This window comes from Cheilinus undulatus, linkage group 12 (genome assembly GCF_018320785.1).
Source record: "Cheilinus undulatus linkage group 12, ASM1832078v1, whole genome shotgun sequence".
Lineage (NCBI taxonomy): Eukaryota > Metazoa > Chordata > Actinopteri > Labriformes > Labridae > Cheilinus > Cheilinus undulatus.
The window spans coordinates 21182914-21207740 of record NC_054876.1 but is presented as its reverse complement, the minus strand read 5'-3'; the positions used below and the strand labels follow the sequence as shown (position 1 = coordinate 21207740).

The 24827-nt window shown below is 38.2% G+C and overlaps 1 protein-coding gene across 5 annotated transcripts in view; it reads right to left on the bottom strand.

The window, feature by feature from the left end:
* larp1 (La ribonucleoprotein 1, translational regulator) overlaps window positions 1-24827 on the bottom strand; it is a 99539-nt gene that overhangs the window by 32124 nt on the left and 42588 nt on the right. For all 5 annotated transcript variants that reach the window (XM_041801805.1, XM_041801800.1, XM_041801804.1 and 2 more), the window contains exons 2-3: window positions 9080-9144; window positions 5255-5320 (exon numbers count right to left, since the gene is read on the bottom strand). In XM_041801805.1, coding sequence (XP_041657739.1) covers window positions 5255-5260 — 6 coding nt within the window. In that variant the 5' untranslated portion in view covers window positions 5261-5320; window positions 9080-9144. The remainder of the gene's footprint in view (window positions 1-5254; window positions 5321-9079; window positions 9145-24827) is intronic.

Sequence of the window (24827 nt, the reverse complement as noted above, 5' to 3'; positions counted from 1 at the left end):
TCTGTAGTGAGCTATGACCTCCTATAGATGGCAACATAACCTCATAAAAGCACCACAAAAGTCATCCTTTTTCATTAAACAACAAGCTTTTACTTCCTTTGACAATTATTAATTATTATGTAATAATAATTACGTGAGGTAATCCAGTTGAATAAATTAACATAATTATCTACTGACTGACAAACTAAGCTTTTTCTATAGGCTTACTGTGCAAAAAGTCAAATTAAGGCAATAAGCCTCAGAATATTAACTGTTACATTATGCAACTGGCGTGATAACTATCCTTTGTTTCTGAGAAAATTAAACAGATTAAGTTACATTAAAACACACCATGATGGCATTTATCCTCCTTCATCAAAGGGAAATTTTACCAATTCAATCTCCTGAAATTTGGGTGTAGTGGGTATGGTTTGGATTTTTCTCGATACTTGTGCTAACTCTATACTTTCTAACATTATCAGTGCCTAAATGGTGCCTGGATTGTTACTTTTAAGAGTCAAAGAAATAATTTTAGATGCCAAAAAATGTAAGGTAAGGTAAGGTGTAACTTTTTTATGTAGGAGGCTCAAACATAACACATTTTATGCCAGTCATTTGGAGTAACAGTTGGTCATACCGAAATCTGTATTTAATTTGGTACAAGAAGTATCAGATGTGTTGGTACCGGAATTCTAATATCGCTAGTTATTTAGTTGGCAATGTAGGTTTTGTCCTGCCAGTTTCACAGATTCACCATAGGATCACTAGATCTTAACTGGCAGGACTTTTAAGTTTGGGGACTTTTACCACTGCTGCCTTGGTGGAGGAGAGGGATGACTGACCTGCAGCAGCAAGAGCGTCATGCTGGAATAGAAAAGGGTTTTCCCCAAACTGTTGCCACAACGCATTGTCCAAAATGTCTTGGTATGCTGAAGCAATAAGATTGCCCTTCACTGGAGATAAGAGGCCAAGCCCAAACCCTGAAAAACAGCCCCATATCATTATCCCCTCTCCACCAATCTTCACAGTTGGCACGATGCACTGAGGCAGGTAACATTCTCCCAGCATCTGCCAAACCCAGAGACTGTAGCGTTGGGGACTTTAATGTACATTTGCAGTGAATGACCCCGCTCTGTGATCCTACGTGGTCTACCGCCTCAGACGGAGTTGCTGTTGTTCCTAAATGCTTCCATTTTCTAATAAAATCACTAACAGTTGGGGAGCAGGTGGGCTAGTGGTTAAAGGCGCTCCCCCTGTGTGCGAGTGGCCCGGGTTCGAGTCCGGCCTGGGGCCCTTTACCACATGTCTCTCCCCCACTCTTGACCCTGTTTCGGACTCTGTCCCCTGTCCTCCCCTATCTAATGAAGGCCCAAAAATGCCCAAAAATAAATCTTTAAAAAAAAAAAAAATCACAAACAGTTGACTGTGGAATATCCAGTAGAGATGAAATTTCACAATTTGTCTCATTGCAAAGGTGGCATCCATCACAGTACAACAGCTGAGCTCTTCAGAAGGATCCATTATGCATCACAAATGTTTCAAAATGGAGACTGCATGGCTAGATGACTTTATACACTAGATGATTTTATACACCCATGGCCACAGGTCTGATTGAAACACCCCAATTCAATACTTAGCAAGTGTGGCTGAATACTTCTGTCCCTAAAGTATTTATGTATTGAGCTACAGGTTTATTTTACCTTCAACAAAATAATGCATTGAACAGACTCAGAAAACTTGAAGCACTTACTATAAAAAAAGTTATCATATTGTATTGTATTGTATTATATAAAGGGTCAGTCTACTTAACCAGAAAGTCAGGCTGTGATTCAAATTATTTTTTAGCATCAATCAAAGCACTTTTATAAATTAGTTCCTGATTTAATATCAAAATGTTCTAATAAACTCAAACTAATACATATTTATGAAAACAGTCATGTAGCTCAATGAAATCTGAATAATAACCCAGGGGGAAAAAGCTGTGTCCTTTCTGGTTAAGGATAGGAGCTCTGACTTTTACCTGAAAACATTTTTATGTGCTTTAAAAAAAACATCTGTCACATGAATATCCTGCTGAGGCGTGTTTATGCTGAGTAAAGAAATAGACAATAGAGTACTATAAGAAATCTATCAGAACTCAGGGCCACAAACTAAAATCAGTCACAAATAAAAAATGTAATGAATGTTATCTCAAACCTTTATAGCTAAATATTTTATGTCATCAAGACTCAGTTTGAACTAAAACCTCTTCTCTGCTTCTTTAAAAGCTTCTCTTTGATCACATCTCAGTGTCTGTTTCTCAGCTTGTATAATTTAAGAAACTGAGCATCTGATAACAGCTCTAAATGTTACGTGATGGACCGTGAACTCAACTCCCCCTAAGAATAGCAGCAGCACAGATCCAGCAGGGGTTTACTGAAGGGGATCCCTAAAAGGACATCCCTCCCCAGGCGTTGACCACGTCGTTAAACTCCACCCTCTCCTACCTACAATTCCTGCCATTGGAGCTGCTGGTTATTCCTGGCCCTGACTATGTGACCCACATTATCCTGGCGGGGGACACGCTCTCTCTCCCTCCTGTTAGGGTCATGGGGGTCACTCTCCCGCTGATACACTATCGCCAAGGGATCAGAAATAGAGAACGCCTCTGAGAGGTGATTGACGACTTCTGCTACTGTAAGACGACACAAATTAGATGCATCCTCCTGCAGAGTAACAGCTGTAGGATGAGTGAGTATGCAGGGGAGGGGGTAAATATGTAGGGGAGGGGGTCAGTATGTTGGAAGGATCAACACCTGAGCACTGCAGGTTTAGAGTCCAGGCTAGAGTTGAGATATGACAGATGTTTATGGACACACTCACACTAGGCCCAGCTGCCTTCTACTGTGCTGAAGCACAGTTGCCCCCACTGGCCTGCACTCACACTGCTCCAAGCCCAACCAGGCCTGAGCATGGATAAGTCAAAAATCCGCACAGTGAAGAAAAACACAGAGAACAACAGCAGTTTTACTCAGGATGGTTTCTTTTGAGACATTCTGGTCCAAAATGGCCCTCTAACACTCTGCTGATGCTCAAAATGATTGGTGGGTGGTTGTATTGATTGCACATACAAGTTGTGCACCTGTGCACATATACAAGCAACAGTACCATCCCAAACCCCACCTCTCCCATCCTTGCCAATGCCAAAGGAAGTGTGCAATACTTCAGCATAGCATGGAGCACTCAAACTAGTCAAACAAACTGGATTTCAGGGGTCAGGTTTACTTAGACACGGCACAGATTTCCTAGAATGAGAGCGCTCTGAGACTTCTTTAGTCTAAAAGCGCACTGCAGCTTTACATTGATAAAATGTAAAATTACAGTAGCTAGAGGTAGCACACAACAGATTGAGATGAAGTATTTGATACTAACTGAGACTTGGGAAAAACTAACAACGATGGCATCAAAGCAGACAGAAATGTATATGATTAGGACTACAAAATCCTTCTCACCAACTACTGATAATCTGCTGACAAATTTTTGATAAAAATAAACGTTGATTCAAAAACACACCCGATCCCTGCTCTCTCTGAGGTCAGCCATCTTTGTTTTGTCTCCAGTCCAGGTCCAGCCATGACAGTGAACCAGGACTTAAAGTCTCTCCCTTTAAAAACAGAAACATGCAGTTCTGAGGATTTACTGTAAGGCCAGTGGGAGCAGACTGCTCTGTGAGGATGTTTAGCTGCTGTGTAATTATAACCACTAAATACATCCCTACTGTAGACAACAACACATCTACTACAACACAGTGAAACAAGACAATCTCTTCTGATTGGTCCATGATAATGATATTCCAGCTTGATCTGTTGCCCATCCACAGTCTAGTGAAGATAAGGAAGTGAAAGTGGTTCATATTTTCTTAACACTTTAAGACACAGTTGAAAAAACATTTAATGTTCTTATTCTTTTTTAATTGTTACCTTTATTTCAAGTTAGTTTAAATAATAAAAACACACATACATTCAAGGGGCAGCAGTTAGATTAACACTCCATGTAAAGAGGCTCAAGACCTCCAGGGGATGGGCCTGGGCTCAAGTCTAACTTCTGGCTCCTTTACCTCATGTCATTCTCCTCCTTGGTCTTCCTTATAAAGACTCTATCCAGAGTGCTATCAAATAAAGGCACAGGCCCAAAAATAAGACTAACAATCACATTTAAGTATATTCCCCTTTTAGGTATGTTATCAGATCTGATTTGAGTTTTTATGGCAATATTTAGGGCCCTATGATTTCCACGTAAACGGAATCGCGAACGGCGTCGCAGAATTGGCCAATGAAAACGGAATCTAATATTTAACGGGAAAACAGCAGAAACTGAGTGAATTTGACTGAAATCCTGTTTTCTTTGAAAGAGGAATGTATATCTGGGGAATATGTTCCGGGGCATCACTAAAGCAGGGCACAACTTGTGTCTCACTCCACAAACACTCACCCAACCCTCTCCTAAACAATAACAGCATGTCAAAGCAGCTGCACGAGACACCGGCAAACATCACGTAGCTCAACACGGGGCAGTGCAGGGTGACATAATGTTGCACCTTCAAGGAAACTCATCTGTGCTTCAAGTTATTTTATCTCACCACACCAGAGAGTCACGGAGAGAGAGAGGTGTCACTGTGCACGAGGCACACAGCTGAAGTCACAACTTGACTCGGACTCGAGATTTTACAAAGTCCTGTAGTCTTAATAATGTCACATTCGAATATCAGTTAGCTTAATAATTCCTCTTGTAGATACTGTAGTTCCCTTTGTTGCTTAACGAGCCAAAATGGTCTGCATTAACGTAGCGGTCTGATATGAAGCAGACGGACAGACAGCAATGTATGGAGAGAGATGAAGAGAGAACCGTTACAGTCAGGAATAAAAACACAATGCAGCATCAAACTGCATGGACTGTTATAGACTTTGAGTAAAGAAAATTTATGTAATAGGTTTTCTTTTTACTTTTCATTAACTTTGTCTTGCTAATAGGTGCTTCCTTGTTCCTCTGAATTTCAAACGGCAGGGTAATGGCTACAAGCTGTTTTTTTGTTTGGATACAACAGGGTGAAGAACTCTAGACCTAAGTATTTCAGAAGATGAATATCCATATCTGAGCTTTCAAGAATAAAAAGTGGATAAAGGTATCAATAATAACCTTACGTTTTAGACAACATACACCAGCCTCATCTTATCAGCCTTCTCTGCACATCTACCAACCTGTCCCCTCTCAAACATGCCCTTTACTGTTCACTTACCTGCATGTCTTTAGTTGCGATCTCCCCTGGAGTCGGCCAACTGTTGGTGTCACCAAAATCTCCAACCTGGTAAACAGAAAAAAGGAGGCAGCTTGATAAGCAGGAGCATCAAAGACATCTGGAAACTAAGAGTTAAAGCAGGTTATCAATCATGATCAGAATGTTTGTACGGATACAGCCGGGTTATAATGACTACTTTAAAGGCATGAGGAGTATAGAAATAAACACTCATTTTTGATCTTCTTGTTCATGTTTTAAACAATGCATCCAAATCAGCAAACCAACATCCTATTCGATGTATAAACTCAAACATTTTTCCAGTAGTTACTGGTATGAATCTCTTCACCAATAAAAGGGTAAAAAACTCAGTTTGTCAAATTCCAGGTAATTTTATATGCCGGAGACATCATTTCCTCGCAAATGTACACAAACAGTGAGTACCATTGCACAGGGCACATCACTCCCATGAGGACTTTAGTCTTTAAACATCGATGTCCTTGCCAGGCCCGCCCACAGAAATGGCTGACCCCCTGATAAAACCCAGAGAATGGGCCCTCCTCATTTGTGGTTTACTGACAGTATCAATGTAAAAGTATGTAGGCTTAGCAGCATCGGTGCTGGCGTCATGGCTAACAGTTAGTTCATTTTGGAGCTGAACAATATTGGATTCTAAAGTTGAAATTATTTATTTGTGGAACTTTTAACCTCTTTCAACCCCTTTTCCACCTATATTGGCCACTTTCATTTTAAGTTTACTTCTTTTTACCAAATACTGAGCACTTTTCATTTCTTTTCCCACATCCTTTATTTTGCCATTTAAAAAACATATTTTTGCCACTTTTAACCCTTTCAAAATCCAATTTCATTACCCCTTCTGCCCAGTTCTGCCACTTTTTAAACCCCTGTGTTTTGCCTCCTTTAAATCATTTTGCCACTTTCTGCGTACTTTTGCCTCTGGTAACCAATTTTTACAACTTTACACACATTTTGCCACTTCTCCAAATCTTTTCATCATTTTTTCTTCATGTTTTCCCACAGTGAACCCATTTTTCCTTTCTTTAAACCCAATTTTGTCATTTAATAAACCATTTGTATCACTTTTTGCCACATATAACCTCCTTGTGGCACTTAATGCCTGTTGTTGCTTCTATTAACCCATTATTTTTGCAGCTTTAAGACCATTTTCAACCCTTATTCAGCCCGTTTTTTTGCCACTACCCCACTTCTGCCTAGTTTTTGCTACTATTAACTGATTTTTTGCCATTTTAAACACTTTTTGCTAATGTTTTTACTAATTTTGCTACTTAAAATCCATTTCAGTTCTGTTTTAAGACAAGGGGTTAAAATTTTAAAGTGCTATACATTACGCCAAGTGAGTCGTGAAGATATTCCTGGTAAAATAAGATTTAAATAAATATTAAAAATCTATAATGAACAGAAGCCCTGGGCAGGTATGCAACCATTCATTTCTTTTTCCTATGGTAAGTACATTTTGACTGATTTATCGGTGGGCCGATTAATTGGGCCGATTATAGCGTTTCACAGATTAATCAACATCGGCCAATATGTAGCCGATATATTTACTTTTTTGCTGCACTGGGACTTTGTCTCTCTCTCTTTTTGCTCCTGTCGCTCTGTGTGTATCCGTGCAGAACTCAGCCCGAGTGCCTGTCCCCTCCCCCTCAGACACAGAGTGCAGCAGCAGCTCTCCCTCACTCAGTGATGCAACTTAGCAACTTTGTCGCTATATTTAGCAAGTTTTCAGACCCCTGTAGCGACTCTTTTTCAAAAAAGCGACTAGTGACAAATCTAACGACTTTTTCTGGTGTTACTGGAGAGTTTTGGAGACTTTGAAGTGAAAGCACGTATCGTTGTAGCTCTTCTCACTGAGCAGCGGGGGCTGCCATCGATGTCCCTAAGCACTCACAGGCAGCCCAATCCCTGCTGCAGTCGGACTCACTCGGCTTGTTTTGCTGCTTGCGTGTGCCGCGCGTGTCAGCTCTGGTTCCTGCCTTGCAGCTTTCACACAGGGCGCAAGTTTTCTGCCTGTCAGCCGCATCTCCCTGCTCTCAAAGCCCTGTCCTTCTTCATAGTTTTACCTCAATAAACCCCCTTTATAAAAGCGACTTGATTTAGTGTACAGTGGAAGTTTGTCGGGAACTTTTCAAGATAAAAGCATTCTGTACAAGTGAACAGAGTTTTTCTATAGAAATGCTAAACCGGGCTTTTACTTTGAAACGCACAAACCAGAAAAGCATTCATACGGTGTTTATCTTTCTTGTGACATATTCTACCAGTGTGGAGACAGAAAGTTTCACTAATAGTAGATCTTTAGAGAACAACTTTATAAAATAGGCACATTTAAGCTTGTGGCATTCCTCGGGGTTATCAAGAAACACATTGTGAACATATTTTATGTGCATATTTGCCACAACGATGTAAATATGGCTCTCCATTTACCATTTTCCTGTCTAATATGGTCCACAGCCAAAATATAAGATTATTATACAGTGTTTTAACGTAGTCTAAGTTGCACCTTTGTGAAATAAACAAAGATAAATGCAACTGGTTATTCACATGTCCACATTTGTGTTCATGCACAGTATATATCCTGTGTATATTAATGTTCTTATTTCATATATCAGCCGATATATCGGATATCTGCTTTTTTTAGTCCCCCTATTTTGGTCATCCTCATGAGGTTTAACTTGATCTCCTTTTCTTGTAATAACAAAGTTAACTTATCCAAGACAACAAGACAGTTCCATGAGAAATTACCACAATTTTCATGCTACCTCAGGAAATTCAGTATAATTAAATGTATGCATGCATGATCTCCCAGGATTTTTAGCATGCTGTCCTTTTCAAACACATTTGTTTTCTCCTTTCTCCTTGTTTTTTCTTCCATCTAAGGTCAAAACATTTTTCATTATATACCTTGAGGTTGTTGAATTTTTTTTAGAATTTGGGTTGCAGTTTCTCACGAGGAGGAAACTGCAACCCAGCTGACCAGCTGAGAACCATCATACTATGGCATGAATACATTTAAAATAATATTAGTTGCTTTTATAACAGTGGTTATAATTCAGGTCAAAAATAAAACATCCTAATTACTGCTTAACTTTACAATGCACCATAATTTTGCTAACCTCCAAGGGACCCCCCATTAGGCAGGGCCCCAGAAAGCCTTCCCCTTCATCCCCCCTCATGGGCTGCCATGGTCCCAGCTTTTAAAGCTTTGTAAAAAAAAATCTGACAGAGAAGTTGTCCATTCTAAAATTTTTGTAGTTTATCTGCAGTTTTTTTTAACAACTTGACCCTTACATTTTGAATTATCATAAAACTTTGTGGTTCAGGTGTGGCTTACAGCCCTCTAGTCCAGGTAGGACACTGCAAATGAAAAACTGGAAGGAGTATTTCTCAGCTTTACCTGCATGCTCACCAGGAACTCATATTTGCATTGAAGGAAGTGTGAAAGGAGGTTTCTACAGAGCCTGAGGCCTGACAGATAAATACCAGCACTGTGACTATACATGCCTGCAGTGAGTGCTGAAAGCTCTGCACAAATTAAAATGCTCTGTTTGAGTTCACTGTCAGTTATTACATACATTAAAGATTGTTTCTTGAATTCATTTAGCAGTTATAAAATACATTTTTGTGAAACTGCTTAAAGTCTACACCTGATTCGCATTGTTTGATTCAGAACCATTGTGGTTGTTAATAAAAGCAAAATGATAAATTACATCAGCATCCATATAATGACAGACTTAACCGTATAGACTAGATCATCCTGCTACACAGTGTTTTACAACAGGTGTTCCTTACCTTTCCTCCACGTCTGGCTTTGGGTGGATTCCCTGCTCTCACCACTTTGGCAGGTCCGGTCGACTCTGAGGACACAAAGTAAGAAGGTGGACTTGACAATCAGCTCTGCATAAAAGTAAGATCAATCTCCAAACTGCAATGAAGCAAATAAACACAGAAACAGAAACCCACTGGAAATCTACTGGAGCTTTGCCAAAAGCAAAAGGGGCTGTCATAAAAATAAGTTAAGTGAGGAAACTAGAAAACAAGTCCAAAATCAAACACAGAAAGCCTCGTTTACTCGCCTGCTGTGGTGATGCCAACACGTGCTGTCTTGTTTATCTAACTATTAGTTTTAGTAGTTGTCATTCATTAACTTTTCCTCTTCTTGTCTTGCACATTTGTAGCTTAAGCTTCCTTACAATCATCTGCATGGTAACATCCAGCAGATTAATCATTTTCAGGATAATCATGACTGAAACCACTGAGAGAAAAAAACTGCCACTTTTCTGCTCCATCATGTTTGCCACAAAGATTCACCACAAGTAACCACGATAAAATTAAACATAAATGTGAGACAGAATAACCCATTAGAAGAGGAACATATGAACTTAAATGGGGTAAAGAAAGAAAAATAATTCAAGAGCCATTTACACTTTAAACATTTTATTAAATACAATAAGTGAAAGCTGTCAGAAAGACATCAGAAAGTATTGCATGCCTATCACAAGTTCCTAAAACTGCAGGATGATCTTTAAATAAGCGTCCAAAAACTTAATATATTACACACAGAATGATAAAAGACAGAAAAAGGTCTAAGAAGATTTATAAAGTTCTTAAAATACAACAAAAAAGTAAAAAAAAAGCAGAACTGTTGTTAAATGATGACCCAAAGGATGATTGTTTCAGTTTGAAGTTACTCAGTATGGTCTAATTAACAGTTTGGTCATGTTTTTATTTATGTATAATTCATCACAAAGTCCAGCTTCCTCTCACCCCCCTAGGCCTACATTCAAACTGCATTTTATTGTCTTTAAAGATCATAAAATGTTACTGCTATAAAATCAAAAACCAGCTCTTAAAATGACAAAATTCTGCCAATAACATCACACTACCATAAAGTCGATCAATATAACAGAACGAATGACAGTGAAAAGAATGATCTAAATCAAAGTTTTAGAAAGCGTTCACATAGACGCAGATGGTCGAGCAGTTTAGGCACGCTGCATGTCTCTATTCACTGTCCTCTGCCATGAATAAAGGCATAAAAAGCCCCAAAAATAAATAATATCTTTAAAAATGATTGCAGCTTCTTCAGGCCTTAATAAAGACAACTTTATTTAGAATGAGTGCATTGACTCCTACAGTGTCAGCTGTTACATTTGTGTAAGAACAGTTTAATTTCTAGCACTGTGTAGTGTCAGCAAAGAAAGCCTGGCATCATATTTTTAACACTCAATTCTGCATTCAGAGGAAATAAGTAAACAGCATACTAACTGGAATCAAATAAAACTAATAAAATTCATAAAATAAAGCATTTCTAATGCAACAAATGCAATAATCCCTATTATTTAACAGATTAGATTAATTAATCAGCCCTGGTCGTACCTGGTCAACAATCTTCCTGACAACAGACCGTCTGGGCTGATTTAATTGTGCCGATAGGTCTCGTGTCCTGGAGTTACAGATCCGGCCTGTTTCCGTCTTTGGCTGCTTTGTCCCCACACTCGACTACGAGGGAGTGAAAGCGGCTCACAGGGACTCACTCAAGCCATTTACACCAGAGAGAAAATCTCAGTAAGCTCCTTAAAGATGATCATGTTGTGAGACGAGGCCAAAGAGAGGAAGAGAGCAGGGAATACAATCCAATGGCCGACTGTTTCATTAACACTGAGATCAGCAGTGTATCAGACTTTACTATGGATGTTTGTATTTAAAGTGGAATATAATAAAGTTATTCTCAGGTATTACTGCAAACTAGTCACTTAAACAGCTGGAGAATATTCTTATTTTAGTCTTATTAAAGAATATATGAAACTCCAACTTTTCAACATACGGTCAGTAAGCCTAGAAAAGTTTCCACTAAACCAATTATTAAACATAATGGAGCTGAAACCAGCCAATTAAAGTTTCTACAAATATAGAGACTGAAAACAACAGTGTTGACTCTTTACGAGCTTCCAAAGCAAAACCATCAGCGCAGACATTGACTATTTCTATAGAATACCCTCTGATGACTGAAACCACTGCATTGCATTGCTTAGAGCTTGTTAAAACTTTGCATAAAACCGGTTTTTAATGTGTGTTTCTGTGTTTCCACAACACACAGACTAAACTTTACAGTAGAACCAGAGCCAGCCTCCGCTGCAGTGTGTTCACATGTCACGGTTGTTCAGCAGCTTATGTAGAGGTACAACAAAACTTCACCTCCCTGAGGCTAGGCTCTGAGAGAAGAAAATCAGGAATTTTGAAGGTCAGGCTGCAGATACACAAACTGAACTGAAAGCACAATCTGAATTTTCTGGCCGGATCTGACCTGCATAATATCAAAAAAATATATATCAAAGTATGGAAAATAGCAGAAGCAGTAGCCTAGACAGAGATGAGAGGTCAGAAGTGTACTGGCCTGTGGTTCAATAGTTCAGAATCTCACTTAGGGCTGGGGGATATGGAACAAAATGTATATCTCGATATGTTTTAGCTATATCTCGATATATTTGTCTGTGAAGAAAGATTAAAAACAGATTCAGTTTTGAGTCAAATCCACATGAACTGAATACTGTCTTTTATTGAACCAGTTGCATAGGTTGACATGTACGTTAATTACATGAAAAGAAACTACCTGTATATAAATTAATACAGAATTAAATACATTAAATCAAGAAATAAAGTAAATTATTAAAGTAATAAGTAAAGTAAGTAAAGTATTAAGTAGTTATAAAAAGTAAATTTCTTCTCTGCAAAACAAAATACATATAGCTGTGCAAATAAGCAAAATGTAAAAAGAAATAACACAAAACACAAATAACATTTATTTCATCTGACAAAATAGCTTTTCTCTGAGGTTGGTAGTTCTTTCTATTAAAAGTGCTTTCTCTTGTGAACAGCCCCTGAGTCCTGAACATTCAAATATTTTGTTTTAATAAACAAAGTAAACTGACATGGGCAATGTAACAAATATGCCGCTCTGTGTTAAGCTCACAAAAAAAGAAATATGTGAGAACAAAAACCTAGGCAGGCCAGGCCCTGCTGCTCAACACCTCACAGATTCTGTGCTAGGAACACCAGCCTGTCAACAGAATCAGACTTTAAGGATGCTCTATAGCAGGTTACAATGTTCCCATTACAACTAAAAACTCTGGCCCCATGTCTTTAGCAATATGATACACCAAAGCTTTTGTGATATCTCTCTACTTTTTACCTTTTCTTTCATAGGGTTCATTGCAACATTGTTGTACTTTCCTTTGGTTTGGTTCGCATTCACACTGCTTTTGGCTCAAACAGACCAAACAGTCTTAACACCTACAAACTCTGCCCGTTAGGGTCGCTGTTGTCACAAACAAACAGCGACCAGGAAGAAAAGATGGCGTAGAAGAAGACAAAACCGGAAATTGGTGCTGTCTTGGGGTTTCTGCTTTCCCACAGGGGCATTTTGAGCAGCCAGCAAGGCAGCGAGCTGTCCAGCATGTCATTCTTTACACGATACGAATAAATCAGCACAGACGACGACGACGACGTGTTGCCATGGGTACACAGACGCTAACCGAGGTACCAACATGTGTTTGAGTGTATTAAATCACATATAAATCCGTATATCAATACGCTTTATGCCTCTTACTGCCTTTGGTTCACAAGTTGGTCCACACTCTTCATACTGCACCCTGTGCCGCTGCTGCAATAGATGATAGAGATTCTTCGTGCTCGAGTCTTCAGGTGTGACTAGTTTTCGGCACTCTCTACAAAAAACATTAATTTTCTGATCGTCTGATGTCTTAAAACAAAACCATTACCAAATGATAGAGCCACTATTTTTCTTCTTACCGACTAACTCTTTGACTACACTCGTTTTGTTAGCAGTCTCCATGTTGTCTGTGTTGTTGGGGTGAGAGGGGGAGGGGGTGGGTGCTTGAGTTTCGTGAGGTCTCGGAGGGGGGAGGGAGCGGTGGGCTTTTGAGTTTTGTGAAGTTTGGGGGGGGGGGGGACAAAGAGCAACACAGAGTCAAGAGAAGTAGCTATGTAAGCTTTAGCTAAAGCTAACGAAGGTAAAGAGAGCCACTATTTGTGTAACTACATCTAAAACAGGTTTATACGTAATATAAACCCTGATTAGACCTCTGACCTTTTTCTGTTTAATTAATTAAATGATTTTTTCATCTGTAATGTTTGCAGTGTGTTATTTCAGGAATGTATCTGCCAGACTTTAAGTATCTAATTACATTTAAAAAAAATCTAAAACTGGAAATACGTAGTACCAGTAAATCACGGCACCTCTGTTCTGACAGAGATGTTGTCTCACATGAACAATCTGTGAGAGAGGGCGTCAGAGATGTACCTTCTGCAGCCAGACCCCTCTCAAAAATCTTGTAGAAACCAGGTGGGAACTCCAGAGTTGAAAAGTCAAGCTACCGCTGAATTGCCAGCACAAACTGAAATTTTCTGCACAATAAATGGAATTGCAATTTTGATGTCAGGCTGTGAAACTACATAATCTTGTGAAAAGCTGCATTTCTTTACATACAGGTGATATTGAAGGGTTTACAAAAAAGCCAGTAGAAAGGCCTGGGAGTTTACAACAGTGCCACTACTGCACTTTACTTTTAATTTTAAAACTGGAGAACTTCTGTTATTTAGAAAATATTATTTTAAGCCCAGTACTTTTTATTTTGTTTGAGCTACTTAATATTTGAGTTGATAAATAAACTCTTGGAAACTATAATTATATTTTGCATTTTCCTTTATAACCAGGCAAGAAGACCCATAATACCATTAATGTATTAATTTATAATCACAATATTGTCCAGAATAATTGCAATCGCACATTACTACCAAATCGTACAGCACTATTCTCAAGATTCCACTGGCTGAATTTTTATGCAACTTCTCCAGTTTGACAATATCATGGTAAAGAGACAGGTTGGCTGACAGGTGGATGAATTTTAACTCTAAGGAGGCTTAAGGCTTGCCTCAAGCCCACGTCTTTGTCTTTACTGGGTTGGCCAAAAGTGAGACCATGTTTACAGGACAATGATTTCAGCCTAAAACTGTAACCTTCTCATGCATTCTGGCAGTTCATTAACATGACAAAGGCATTTTGGATGCCTAAAAACATCGTTTTTGAAGCAAACTTTTCAACGAGGCATTGTCTCTGTTTTCAGGTAAACTTGTGGACAACAACAATTGGCAAAAGCCAACCAATCACCTGTGGAGTGAGGCTGCTGCGCTGCAGATGCGGAGGATCACAGCGACACAGATAGTCCAACTCATGAGATTTTGGCTAAAGAAAGCTTACTGACCAATAATTGACTGAAAACTGCAGAGTGTCTGCCCTGTAGAGTATTTGTACGTTTAAAAAGTCTATAGTAAAAACTTTTAGCTTTCAAGAGAAGAATGTGTAACTGAAAGTGACATCACTTATAGTAATATTAAGTATAGCGCATTTACCAGTAGAGCCAAAAGGGGAAAAAAAAGAGTAAATCCAAAAATGTCTCAAATTTACAGACAGTATTACAAGAGATCTGGCATATTCAAGTAGGTGGAACTTCAATTTAGATAAAATGGTACAAAACTGTACCTTGTTAAATAATTATATAAATTATTCTATAATGGAAGTTAAATTTAGTTTCACTCTTAAGTAGAAAACCACTTGGCTGAATGAAAGGTTAGTTTCTCTTCATATTTTCCTTCAGCTCTGGTTCTTTCCTTCCTTGTTTTTAAGTGATTGGTGTCAAGGCCACTAAAACTGAGTCTTTAGATTCCTTTAGTTTCTTAGAAATGTGCATGTCACTCTCTGATCCCCTTACATGACTTCTAAACATTTATCTTGCACTGTTGGTTTATTTTTGGGACACAGAGTTGAGAAATTGTTAAACAGAGAATTGGCGAAAGCCTCCTGACACCACAGCTCTGACCTTTGTTCCATCTCGTTTGTTAAACTGTGTCACAGTCATGTGTCCTCCGTGGATTTTACACAGAAAGGACACCATTTCTAGGAGGGCAAAAATCACTGTGATTCACAGCATGAAGAGCAGACAATTGTGAAACCTAAGTCCAGTAGGTGAGGCTTACTATAAATGTGCTTGTTCACCATATATTCAGATAATACAGCCAGATGATAGCTTAATAGTACAGCAAGTTCCTCCTGCTTCACATTTTATTTAGTCATTATAACCTGGTAGCAATAAATGAGTGCCGAACAATGAGTTAAACTCCTATAATGTGATTAAATGATATGTGGGCAGTGTTGATAATCTAAAACTAAAGAAAGCCGTTTTTAAGGTTGCTTGTAACCTGACTCATCTGATATGCACTGCATTACTCACACTTCTTCTTTGGGAGGCACTGCTACCCATCTTTTTAACCTTTCAGCATATTACATGCTTTTTAAAATTTCTAAACAGTTCAAATCACAACCAGGGTCAATTATGTTCATTGTGTGACGAGGGTAGAAATAGATGCTGGTATCAATGATAACCGTGATGAAATTCCCCCACAATTATCCCACCATTCAGTTGTCCATAATCATTTGAACTGTTAGCGATAAACAGTGGGGGCTCAGAAAGCACTCACTGGCTTTAGCTGCTTCTTATCTGCTCAGAAAGAAAGTGAAAAACTTTGCAGCAAGTCCCGTCAAAAAAGAAATTGGGGTGTCTGCTGTTAACCCTTTAAACAGTTAAATGTGTATCTCACATTAGCAGGTGCAAGATATACAGGTCTGTTAAACTAATTACCTACCATTTATTTTTATAAACAGGGGCCTGAAATCCCAGTCAAACCCTCTTTTAAAACTGTAATGAAGCCTCCTTCCACCAGTAGCCGCCGTTGCTTCAGTTAATGGCAGCTGCCTTTCTTTCAGAGCTTCCTCTGACAAGTTAGTATGTTGTAGGAACAGTGCAGTGTAACAGCTTTTTGAATAGAAATAAAGTGGTATACAGGCTGTCAAGAGTAACTACTCAACTGAAGTGAAAAGAGGCCAGATACCAAAGCATAATATTAATCTGCAAAGAGGAACGAAGATCGGTGGAGCTAGCTGCTAATGCTAGCCACGCTCAAACAGCACCACACGTGATGTGAGCTTGAACACGTGTTCAGGGTCAGCTCCAACAACTGACAATTACAAGGTAAATATAATGTGTTGGTGTGTTTAAATGTGACATCTGAGAATTAAAACCAAGATTTTGATGAGAAAGATGAATAATTGTTGTTGTAAGAGTGAGAAACTTGGTTGTTTATTAGCAATATAAAATCAATAAACCCAACCTTTTAAACTTTCAAACCAAAGCTCTACTCAGACTATGCCACTTCTGTTAAAAAATTAACTGTGGTTTTGTCTTTCCACAAACGACAGCAAATTATTAATAGAAGGATCGATGAGGACTCACTTTGATGAGAATCTCTGGTTCAAAAAAAATTACATGTATATGTCTTTATTCATTGGTAACCTTGATATTTCTCTGTCCTTTCCAACATAAAAAGGATGATAGATATTGCTTAAAATACATGGTATCGAGTTAGTGGGTAGGCTATAGTCCTCAATGCACTATTCATGGAAAGGATTCCCAGACTCGACATTTGTCTTCTCCATTCACTCTCCCAGTATTTCCTGTCTCACTCTGGAGATCATATCTAACAAAGGCTACAAAATTAAATAGAAAATCAATTAAAACTGCATGAAATCAAAACTGATAAAGAAACCTCTATCTTTAACAGGTTCATATTTTATGTTGATACAAAAAATGTGTTTATTACTGAGCTCCTAATTTTATTTGTGCTGTTTTTAATATAAAATAATTTCATGACACACAGTAGTTTTTTTTAACATTACAGTAAATTAAACAATACCAAGATAATACTGATAACCATGATATTTTAGATCACGATTATTATGAAAGAAATTTAACTGGTTGCATTAACCTTTCCACATAGGATCTACCAAATATAACCAATGTTAGAAAAAAAACCCTGAATGCTTAAAACTTTATTTCCATGTTTATAAAATCATACAATGAAGGGTGCAATGAAATGAAGAGTAACTCAGGCAAGCTGTATATGATTCATGTAAATGTTTGTCATCAGACTGCATTAGTGTTCAAAAATTAACTGTTTGAAATCTGAAACTTCCTGCCAAACTTTTGACCTTGCACCAAGTTTCAATGCTTTATTTTGTGGTGTTGAGTCACTCTTACTCAACAGGATTATAAATGATGCATTATTTATTGGAATTTGGCTTTTTGGCATTGTTCATTTCACTTGCTCTTCCCTTTTACAGCACTTAATTTTAGCACATAATTTGAAAGTCTTTAAGAATCTGTGCATTTAAACTGAGGCATCTGGTCAAACCCTAGATTAAAGTAGTTCTGATATTAAGTGTTTAAAGCCAGCCTCTTGTATGGACTAAAATTGTGTATATTTGAAGGTATAAAATTAACTGGTTACCATACCAGACTAGCCAAATACTAACAAGCAGTAAAATAAGAGATGGATGTTTTCCAGTCTTACTATTGTCTCTTAAGAGTTAATATAGCTCAAGCATTCTGCTGCCATGTTAGTCCTCTGAATAAATATTTCACAGATCAATATGGAACTCCATGCTTCTGCTGAGCAGCCTGACATAGAAAGTTGGGCAACTACTGAGTGCTGATTTAAGAGAGAGACTGAGCATGAATTCATTCAGTATTAATCCATTTTTATCTTCTTAGTCTGAACAGTAGCAGTAAAGTTTTAAAAATGTGTAGCACTGAAGCTTACAGTGCATGGTGGAGCATGTCTAACCCACAAGCGGAGGGAGATAAATGCTGTGAGTGTCAGGAATCATGTTGAAATGCTACAATAGTTTCATTGATACTTCTGTTCTGAATTCCTCTGATTCTTAGTGTAAATGCTACTCGCAGTAAGTGGGTCAACTGATGAAGCACTTTGTCAGGAGTTATTCTGCCTCGTCATCATGACGCTCTCCAGCTCAGCATCACCAGAGGGAGGGGGTCCTTTATTCTTTCACTTTTTTGTAAGGGTTTAGTGGTATTTGTGTTTGTACAACATCCGTTTGCCCACAGTCACACAAAAGGCAGTCATATGCAGCAGTTTTAACACCCTAGTCCAGGGGGCAGTAATCCGTCTAACTATTTCTAAAAGCTATTAAATAAACAAAGAAGAAGAGGACAACAAAACAGGAAGAAGTACACAATGGAGCTAGAAGACCCAGAAGTTTCAAAGGAAAACTTCTGGTTTGCAGTGTGGTTTCATTAGAAATCTGCCAAATATGCTGATGAATATAAAGACAAAATCGCTCAGAGGTTCCCATCACCAGAGACAGGCCAAAGAAACAGCTTCTTCTTGTTTTGTTTTTCTTTTTTATGTGAAGTCCTGCCTCTCTAAACATTCACACTGCCACCAGGTGAGGAGGAAGAATCAGGTTAACATGCCTATATTTGCAAAAATGATCACTTTTGCTAAGTGCATCATCATTGGCAGCTAGTATGACCACAAAAGTCATGCACCTGATGTACTCTGCAGTGTTTGCAAGTACTTTACCAAAAGAGATGACAATAAGGCACAGTGAAACTTGCACAACATCAAATAATAATAGTTTTGCCTAAGAGCATGGAGTTAAAGCACACGAAGAAACCAGTGGAGACAGACATCAGACAGCCTCATGCCATATCATTTACTAGCCCTATTAGCTCACATCATTATGATGACACCAGAGAGGAGAAGATTATGAACAGATATGTCACCATTAAGTTTTGTGGATTGATTTCAGTGATCAAAAGAGCCCTGAGACACAACACCATCCACGACTTTGACTGAAAACAAAAAAATGGGATGTAATGACACTAAAATCCAATTTGCATAATACATTGGAATGTTGTGTATCCTTTACATTTAGAAAATATACATTTTCACTCATTCATGAGGTAACTTCAGCATTTGAATAATAAAATTGCTTAAAACACCTTATAATGTATAAAAAGATGCTTTGGCTGCAGGCCAAAATCACTCCATCCATCATGGACTGTATTGTGACAACAGCATTTCAGTAATGATATAAAAAAAATCTCTCTTTTTTTGTCAGGTAAAAACCAGCCTGTATCATAACTATCTAGACATGAAGAAGGTCAAACAAAGAACAGAGATGTTTGTAGCAAATAAACACAAAAGAAGCACAACCCTTTTTTGTATACAAGTATGAGAATTTACACCCCTCTCAGGAGGCTACATGAGTCAAAATGAACCAAACCAGAGGTTGTGGCCTGTCAGCACACATGGGGATCTTCAACCCCAAAATTTAACCTGTTGCAAATAGTAACTCCTTTGTTGGAGCAATAAATAAATTAAGCTGCAGATCACTTAAAACTACTTCTGGAGTGTCCCAGATTGCAAGCCAACACTAACAACGGATTTCTGTCTCATAAGACAATCAAACACATAACTGACTAGTCAGCGGACAAACAGCAGTTTTTTGAGGAGAAAAAGCAGGTTTGGTGTTCTGCTGATCAGCTGAGTTGTGCACCATGATGCCCCCACTCAGGGCATGTAGGCATCATTCACTCAGTGGGCTGCTCAGTGTTGGGTGTGGATCAGATGAAATGAGATGATAGCTGAAAGGCAGAGGAGAGCCTCCAAGGGTCAGGACATCTGCCAAACTATATGCTGATGCTCCTGAGGCGGTCACTAAGTCAGCAGGGTGCTCAGACAAGATGTTTCTTATAGAAAGCTACTTCTGTGGGGCTTTCACTGCCTTTGAAGGGTTTCTTTCTTCCAGCATTTCTAAAAATGATTTATTGCAGTTTGACTTTTATATGTAGCCGTTATCTTTGATCTGTATAGTTTTAAAAAATGAGTTATAGCTGCATTTTAAGCACCCTAATTCAGATCAGATTTTAGCTCCTGTACTAGTCCTTCAAAAATCCTGGGGCCAGTAGCTGTTAATTAAAGAAAAAATATGCAATCATTTATATCGACTGATTTTGTAAATATTCAATTAAAAGTGGAGATTAGGCTGAGATAAGGCTCCGTAGTTGTAGAGAAGTGGATCACATTTGTCCGCTGCTGGGCCGTCTTCTCTCTGACATGTACGACTTTGGCAGGGAGTTTTTAGCAAAACGTTTGCACCCAGGCAAATCATATATTCTGGGTGGAATGTCTCTATGAGATTTTTAAATCCTGGCTTTTCAACAACACTGGGGTCATGTCTTTAGCGGCATGTTGTGTTACTGCTGCCGTTATCTCGGCATCATCTTGCAACATATTTCAGCGATTACCGGGTGAGTTTGACCTCTTCCTTTTTAAAGCTGAACCACTGCCAGATGAAAGATCCGGTGTTGTTTCTCATTGTCCATCTCTGAACGCAGCTAACTCTCCACTAACTTGCCACGCTGCTCTGTTTACCTTCTTCCTCTCCCATGCCTTCTCTCCTCCGCTGATACAAAAACTTGCATGTGCAGAGGAGTTTTCTGTTGTGAGAGATGTGTTCAGGGACAATGGGAGAAGCAAAACTCCAGGGAGAAATGACAGCTGATGGCTCAAAACTTCCACATAATTTATACTCGATGTTCACAATATAGTCATATCGTGCGTGGCAAAAGCTTCGATACATCAAGTATAATCCATATATCGCCTAGCCCTGGTCAGACGTAATACAAAACCACACACAACAATCCAAAAAAGAGGAGCAAGAAACATATAAAGCTGTACTTCTATTCATGAGAATTCACTAAAGTAAATGAGGCCAAAAGCAATCACAAATAAGTTTAAACAATCAGGACAGTTAACCCACTCAAACAAATCTAATCAATTGTCTCTAATTTATTAGTTCCTGGTTAAGTAACCATTCCTCAGATTCAGACTCATGATTCTGAAACAAAAGTTTTGCATCCATGTATTTTCTGAAACTTACTTTGTAGAGTTTGGTAAATTACTGGCTGAAATCATCCTGAGAACAGTCTGGCCCAACAGGTAGCAGCCACAGATGTCGTGTCAGGTGTGTTTGCGTGTGCGCACTATAGAGAAGCATGGCTCATAAATATAAGCACAGGAGAAGAGAGTATACTGAAGGGCATGTGAAGAGAAAGAAGAGAAAATGTGAAGAGGTATAAGAAATTCTTCTCACCACCACCACGAATAACAACAAAGATCTGATATGACAAAATAAAACTGTACAGAATTACCTGAAAATTTCACCACTAAAACAGTAAACCATCTACAACAAACTCATTAAATGTCAATGTATAATAAGCTACCTTTAAAAGAAGACATAAGGCACAAAACTTTGTCATAACAACTTCTAGTCAAGTGAGATCAAATCTCGTGTGCACAGACTAAAGTTATCTGATAAGTCACAGATGCGGCCTTGTCTGACTTCTTTCTACCTGTCCAACTAAAAATTCATAAAAAACAAAGATTAGGATTGGAGCCAGATGAGCTGGACTAAGTACAACAGCAGAGCACAAATACAGCAACTAAAGATTCACATCAGAGCAATCCAAACCCATGATGTGTCAATATTATCAAATTATTCCAAATAATTTAGGACAATAGAAAACTGAAGATCTGTTGCTTGCTTTGCTAAACTATGAATAATTTTATGCATCTTTAATGCTTTGTGTAGTGTTTCCAACGCACAGTTACTGCACTCATTGATTTGTGACATCTTAGGTCAAAACTCAAGACAGACTGGCTGCAGACCAAACATCTCTGACAGCTACTCTCACAGACCATTCATCTGAGACAGACTAAGAAACATTTAATAAATTAAACATGGAACAGCTCAGAGGTCTAGTCCAGGATTAAATTATGTATAGACCTGTTTAAGAAGTAGCAACTCAAACGTTAGCATGCTTTAGCTTCTTTAGCTGTGGCTAAAGCTAACATAGCTTGCTACACTAGCTACAAAATTGTCATTGCTATGTAAGCCAATGTAGCTAAGTTATGTTTAGCAATGTGAATGTTAGCGAATGTAGCTAAAGCTAATGTAGCTACGTAGCTTTTTGACACCACATGCTTTAAACAAGTAATTCCATCAATTATTTTCATGTTTGCAAAGCACCAAAGTTCCAAAAAGAAAAACAGATGCCAGGTCATATTTTCAATCCAAAGCTCTTCATCAATCTTGCCACTAATGATACCCTTCTGTTGTTTGGTGAAAAGACAAAATAATAATCAAAAGAAGTGGTATAAGATGAGAATAGTATGAGTTACAAAGTTAAGGTCGCTCCATCGGTTATATCTGTACAATACTGCTGAATAAGCAAACATTTTTTGCCCTCATAACTGGTTTTATTTAAGTTTCTCCCCAAAAATTGTATGTTTGTTACCTTGTTGTTATATCTGAACACACCATGTCATCTAATTTAGGCAACATTTGTGTAATCATTTTTTTTTTCTTACTGTCCTTCAACGCATTATAATAAAACCATCAATCATCTCAGCAAGAAAGCTAATTAACTTTTATTCTAGCAATTTCAACATTGGATAAATATTTACAGTGTTACAAAGTCATTTAACAGGTGCTTCTATCCAAAGCAATGTGTATCTGAGAGGTAAATAGGTGTTCAATGTACTATGGACCTTGACCAAGGGCCCAAACTGGATACTGATTTACGACGACAACATCGACCAGTTTGGAAGTGATGAAGACACTGACTTGGCTTTGAACCATCGATCTCCTTTTGTAACTACTACCTATTTGTTACTAACAAGAGCTGCTGCAAAGTTTGTAAGCACTTATCATAGGAAAAAGACACTGTGAAAATGCCACAGAGATGTTACTGACCTTATAACACTTCTCTTGTAAAGCTTACAGTGTAAGTGAACCCCCAGCTCAGAGCTAACTCCGCCCACTTCAGTAATTCAAAAAATGCACAGAAAGTTAGCAGTTTGGTACTGAGAGGTGGGAGGGGAAAGGGACTGGGTTTTCCAGATGAGGCTGGAGTTACAGTGACGTCCCCTTGCTAGAAATTGACACAGACAGAGTCCCGCAGCACTGCTGCCTCAGAGCGATCTTCTTTTGAGGTGAAAGATTTTTCCCCTCCAGAGTCCCCTGAAGCAGGCTTTAGTGTGGTGGTAGACCGTGGTGGTCCTGAGCACTACCTGTTAGAGCCGTTGGCTCCAGCACCAGTGTTACTAAAGCCGGAGCCCTCAGAGCTGAGGCAGTGCAGGTGCAGGAGTGGATAAAGAATTATAAAGATGCATAGAGATGGTGGCGTTCTCCCTTTATGTAAAGTATGTGATGTAAAAACATACCGATGGTAGGATTCTATGTCACATATAGGGCTGCAACAAATGATGATATCAATCAATTCATCAGATTATTATTTTCTTGGTTCATCAATGAATCGGACGCTTTTTTCTTTTTCCAGGATATTCCAAAGCTGTCAAGATTATGCTAGAGTTTAAATGTCTACATTCTTTAAACTAAAAGAAAACTACATTGTGAGCTCTGTTAAATAATTTGAAAATGCCACAGAATAAACAAAAAAATGCCTTTTTTTTTTAAATAAAAATGATATTTTTATGTTTTTACCTTGTCTTCCTCCTCAAAAACATACAAAATCACTCTAAGATCATACTAATGACAACAGCCTGGGGATATGATTGGAATGAAAGACTCCTATAATGGGATTTCGCTTTTATTACGTCTTTTGCAATTATTTTACCCCAGAGTAGCCACAGTTAAGCCTCAGCCTCTTAAAGCTATTGATAGTATGATCAATTATAAACATTTGTCACTCGATTGTTTAACAAGCTAACTTTAGTTCGTTCATGCATTTTGTAATACTGACCTGCCCTTATAAACAGATACAGAAACTATCTCTCCTCTCTGTCTAACACACAAACACACACCCACACACACTAAGGCTGGACGATTATGGCAAAAATAATAATCAAGATTCTTTTGATTGATATTGAAATCACGATTAACAAACATGATTATTCATTGATTTCAAATTTTGAGTATTAATTGAACCACAACTTAAAAGAACAATCAAAAATAAATTAGTAACAAGTAAAATAATAATATATTAAATAAAAGCAATAAAAAACAATAAATAAAAATAAATATCCAATCTACATGCACTCCTGTAAAACTTGCAAAATTTGCAACATGCAAAAAACACTAATAACACAGCCAAAAACACAACCCAAAAATACTCTTTGAAGCACACATTAATCGTTTTTCTTCAATTATGTTTTTATGATCATGAGAAGCCAAAATTGAAATCACGATCAAAATTCAATTAATTGTCCAGCCCTAACAGACACACACACACACACCCCCCCAGCTGCTCCTCTCTGCAGCTCATGCTTTTCCGTCCTCTCTCCTGTTGACATTTTAGCGGACATTTAGAACACCAAGTGAGGCAAATATTATTGATTAGATGAATGCCTGACAGTCCATCGCTATTACTTTTATCAAGTTTCGTATCATTACAGAAACTAAATTAAAGTTCTGCAAGAGTTTTTACAACAAAGAGCTATTTTCAGATCGCTAGCGTCTCATCTCCATCATGAGACACAGCTGATGATGAAAATATCTGCAAAATGTTTCCGCTAC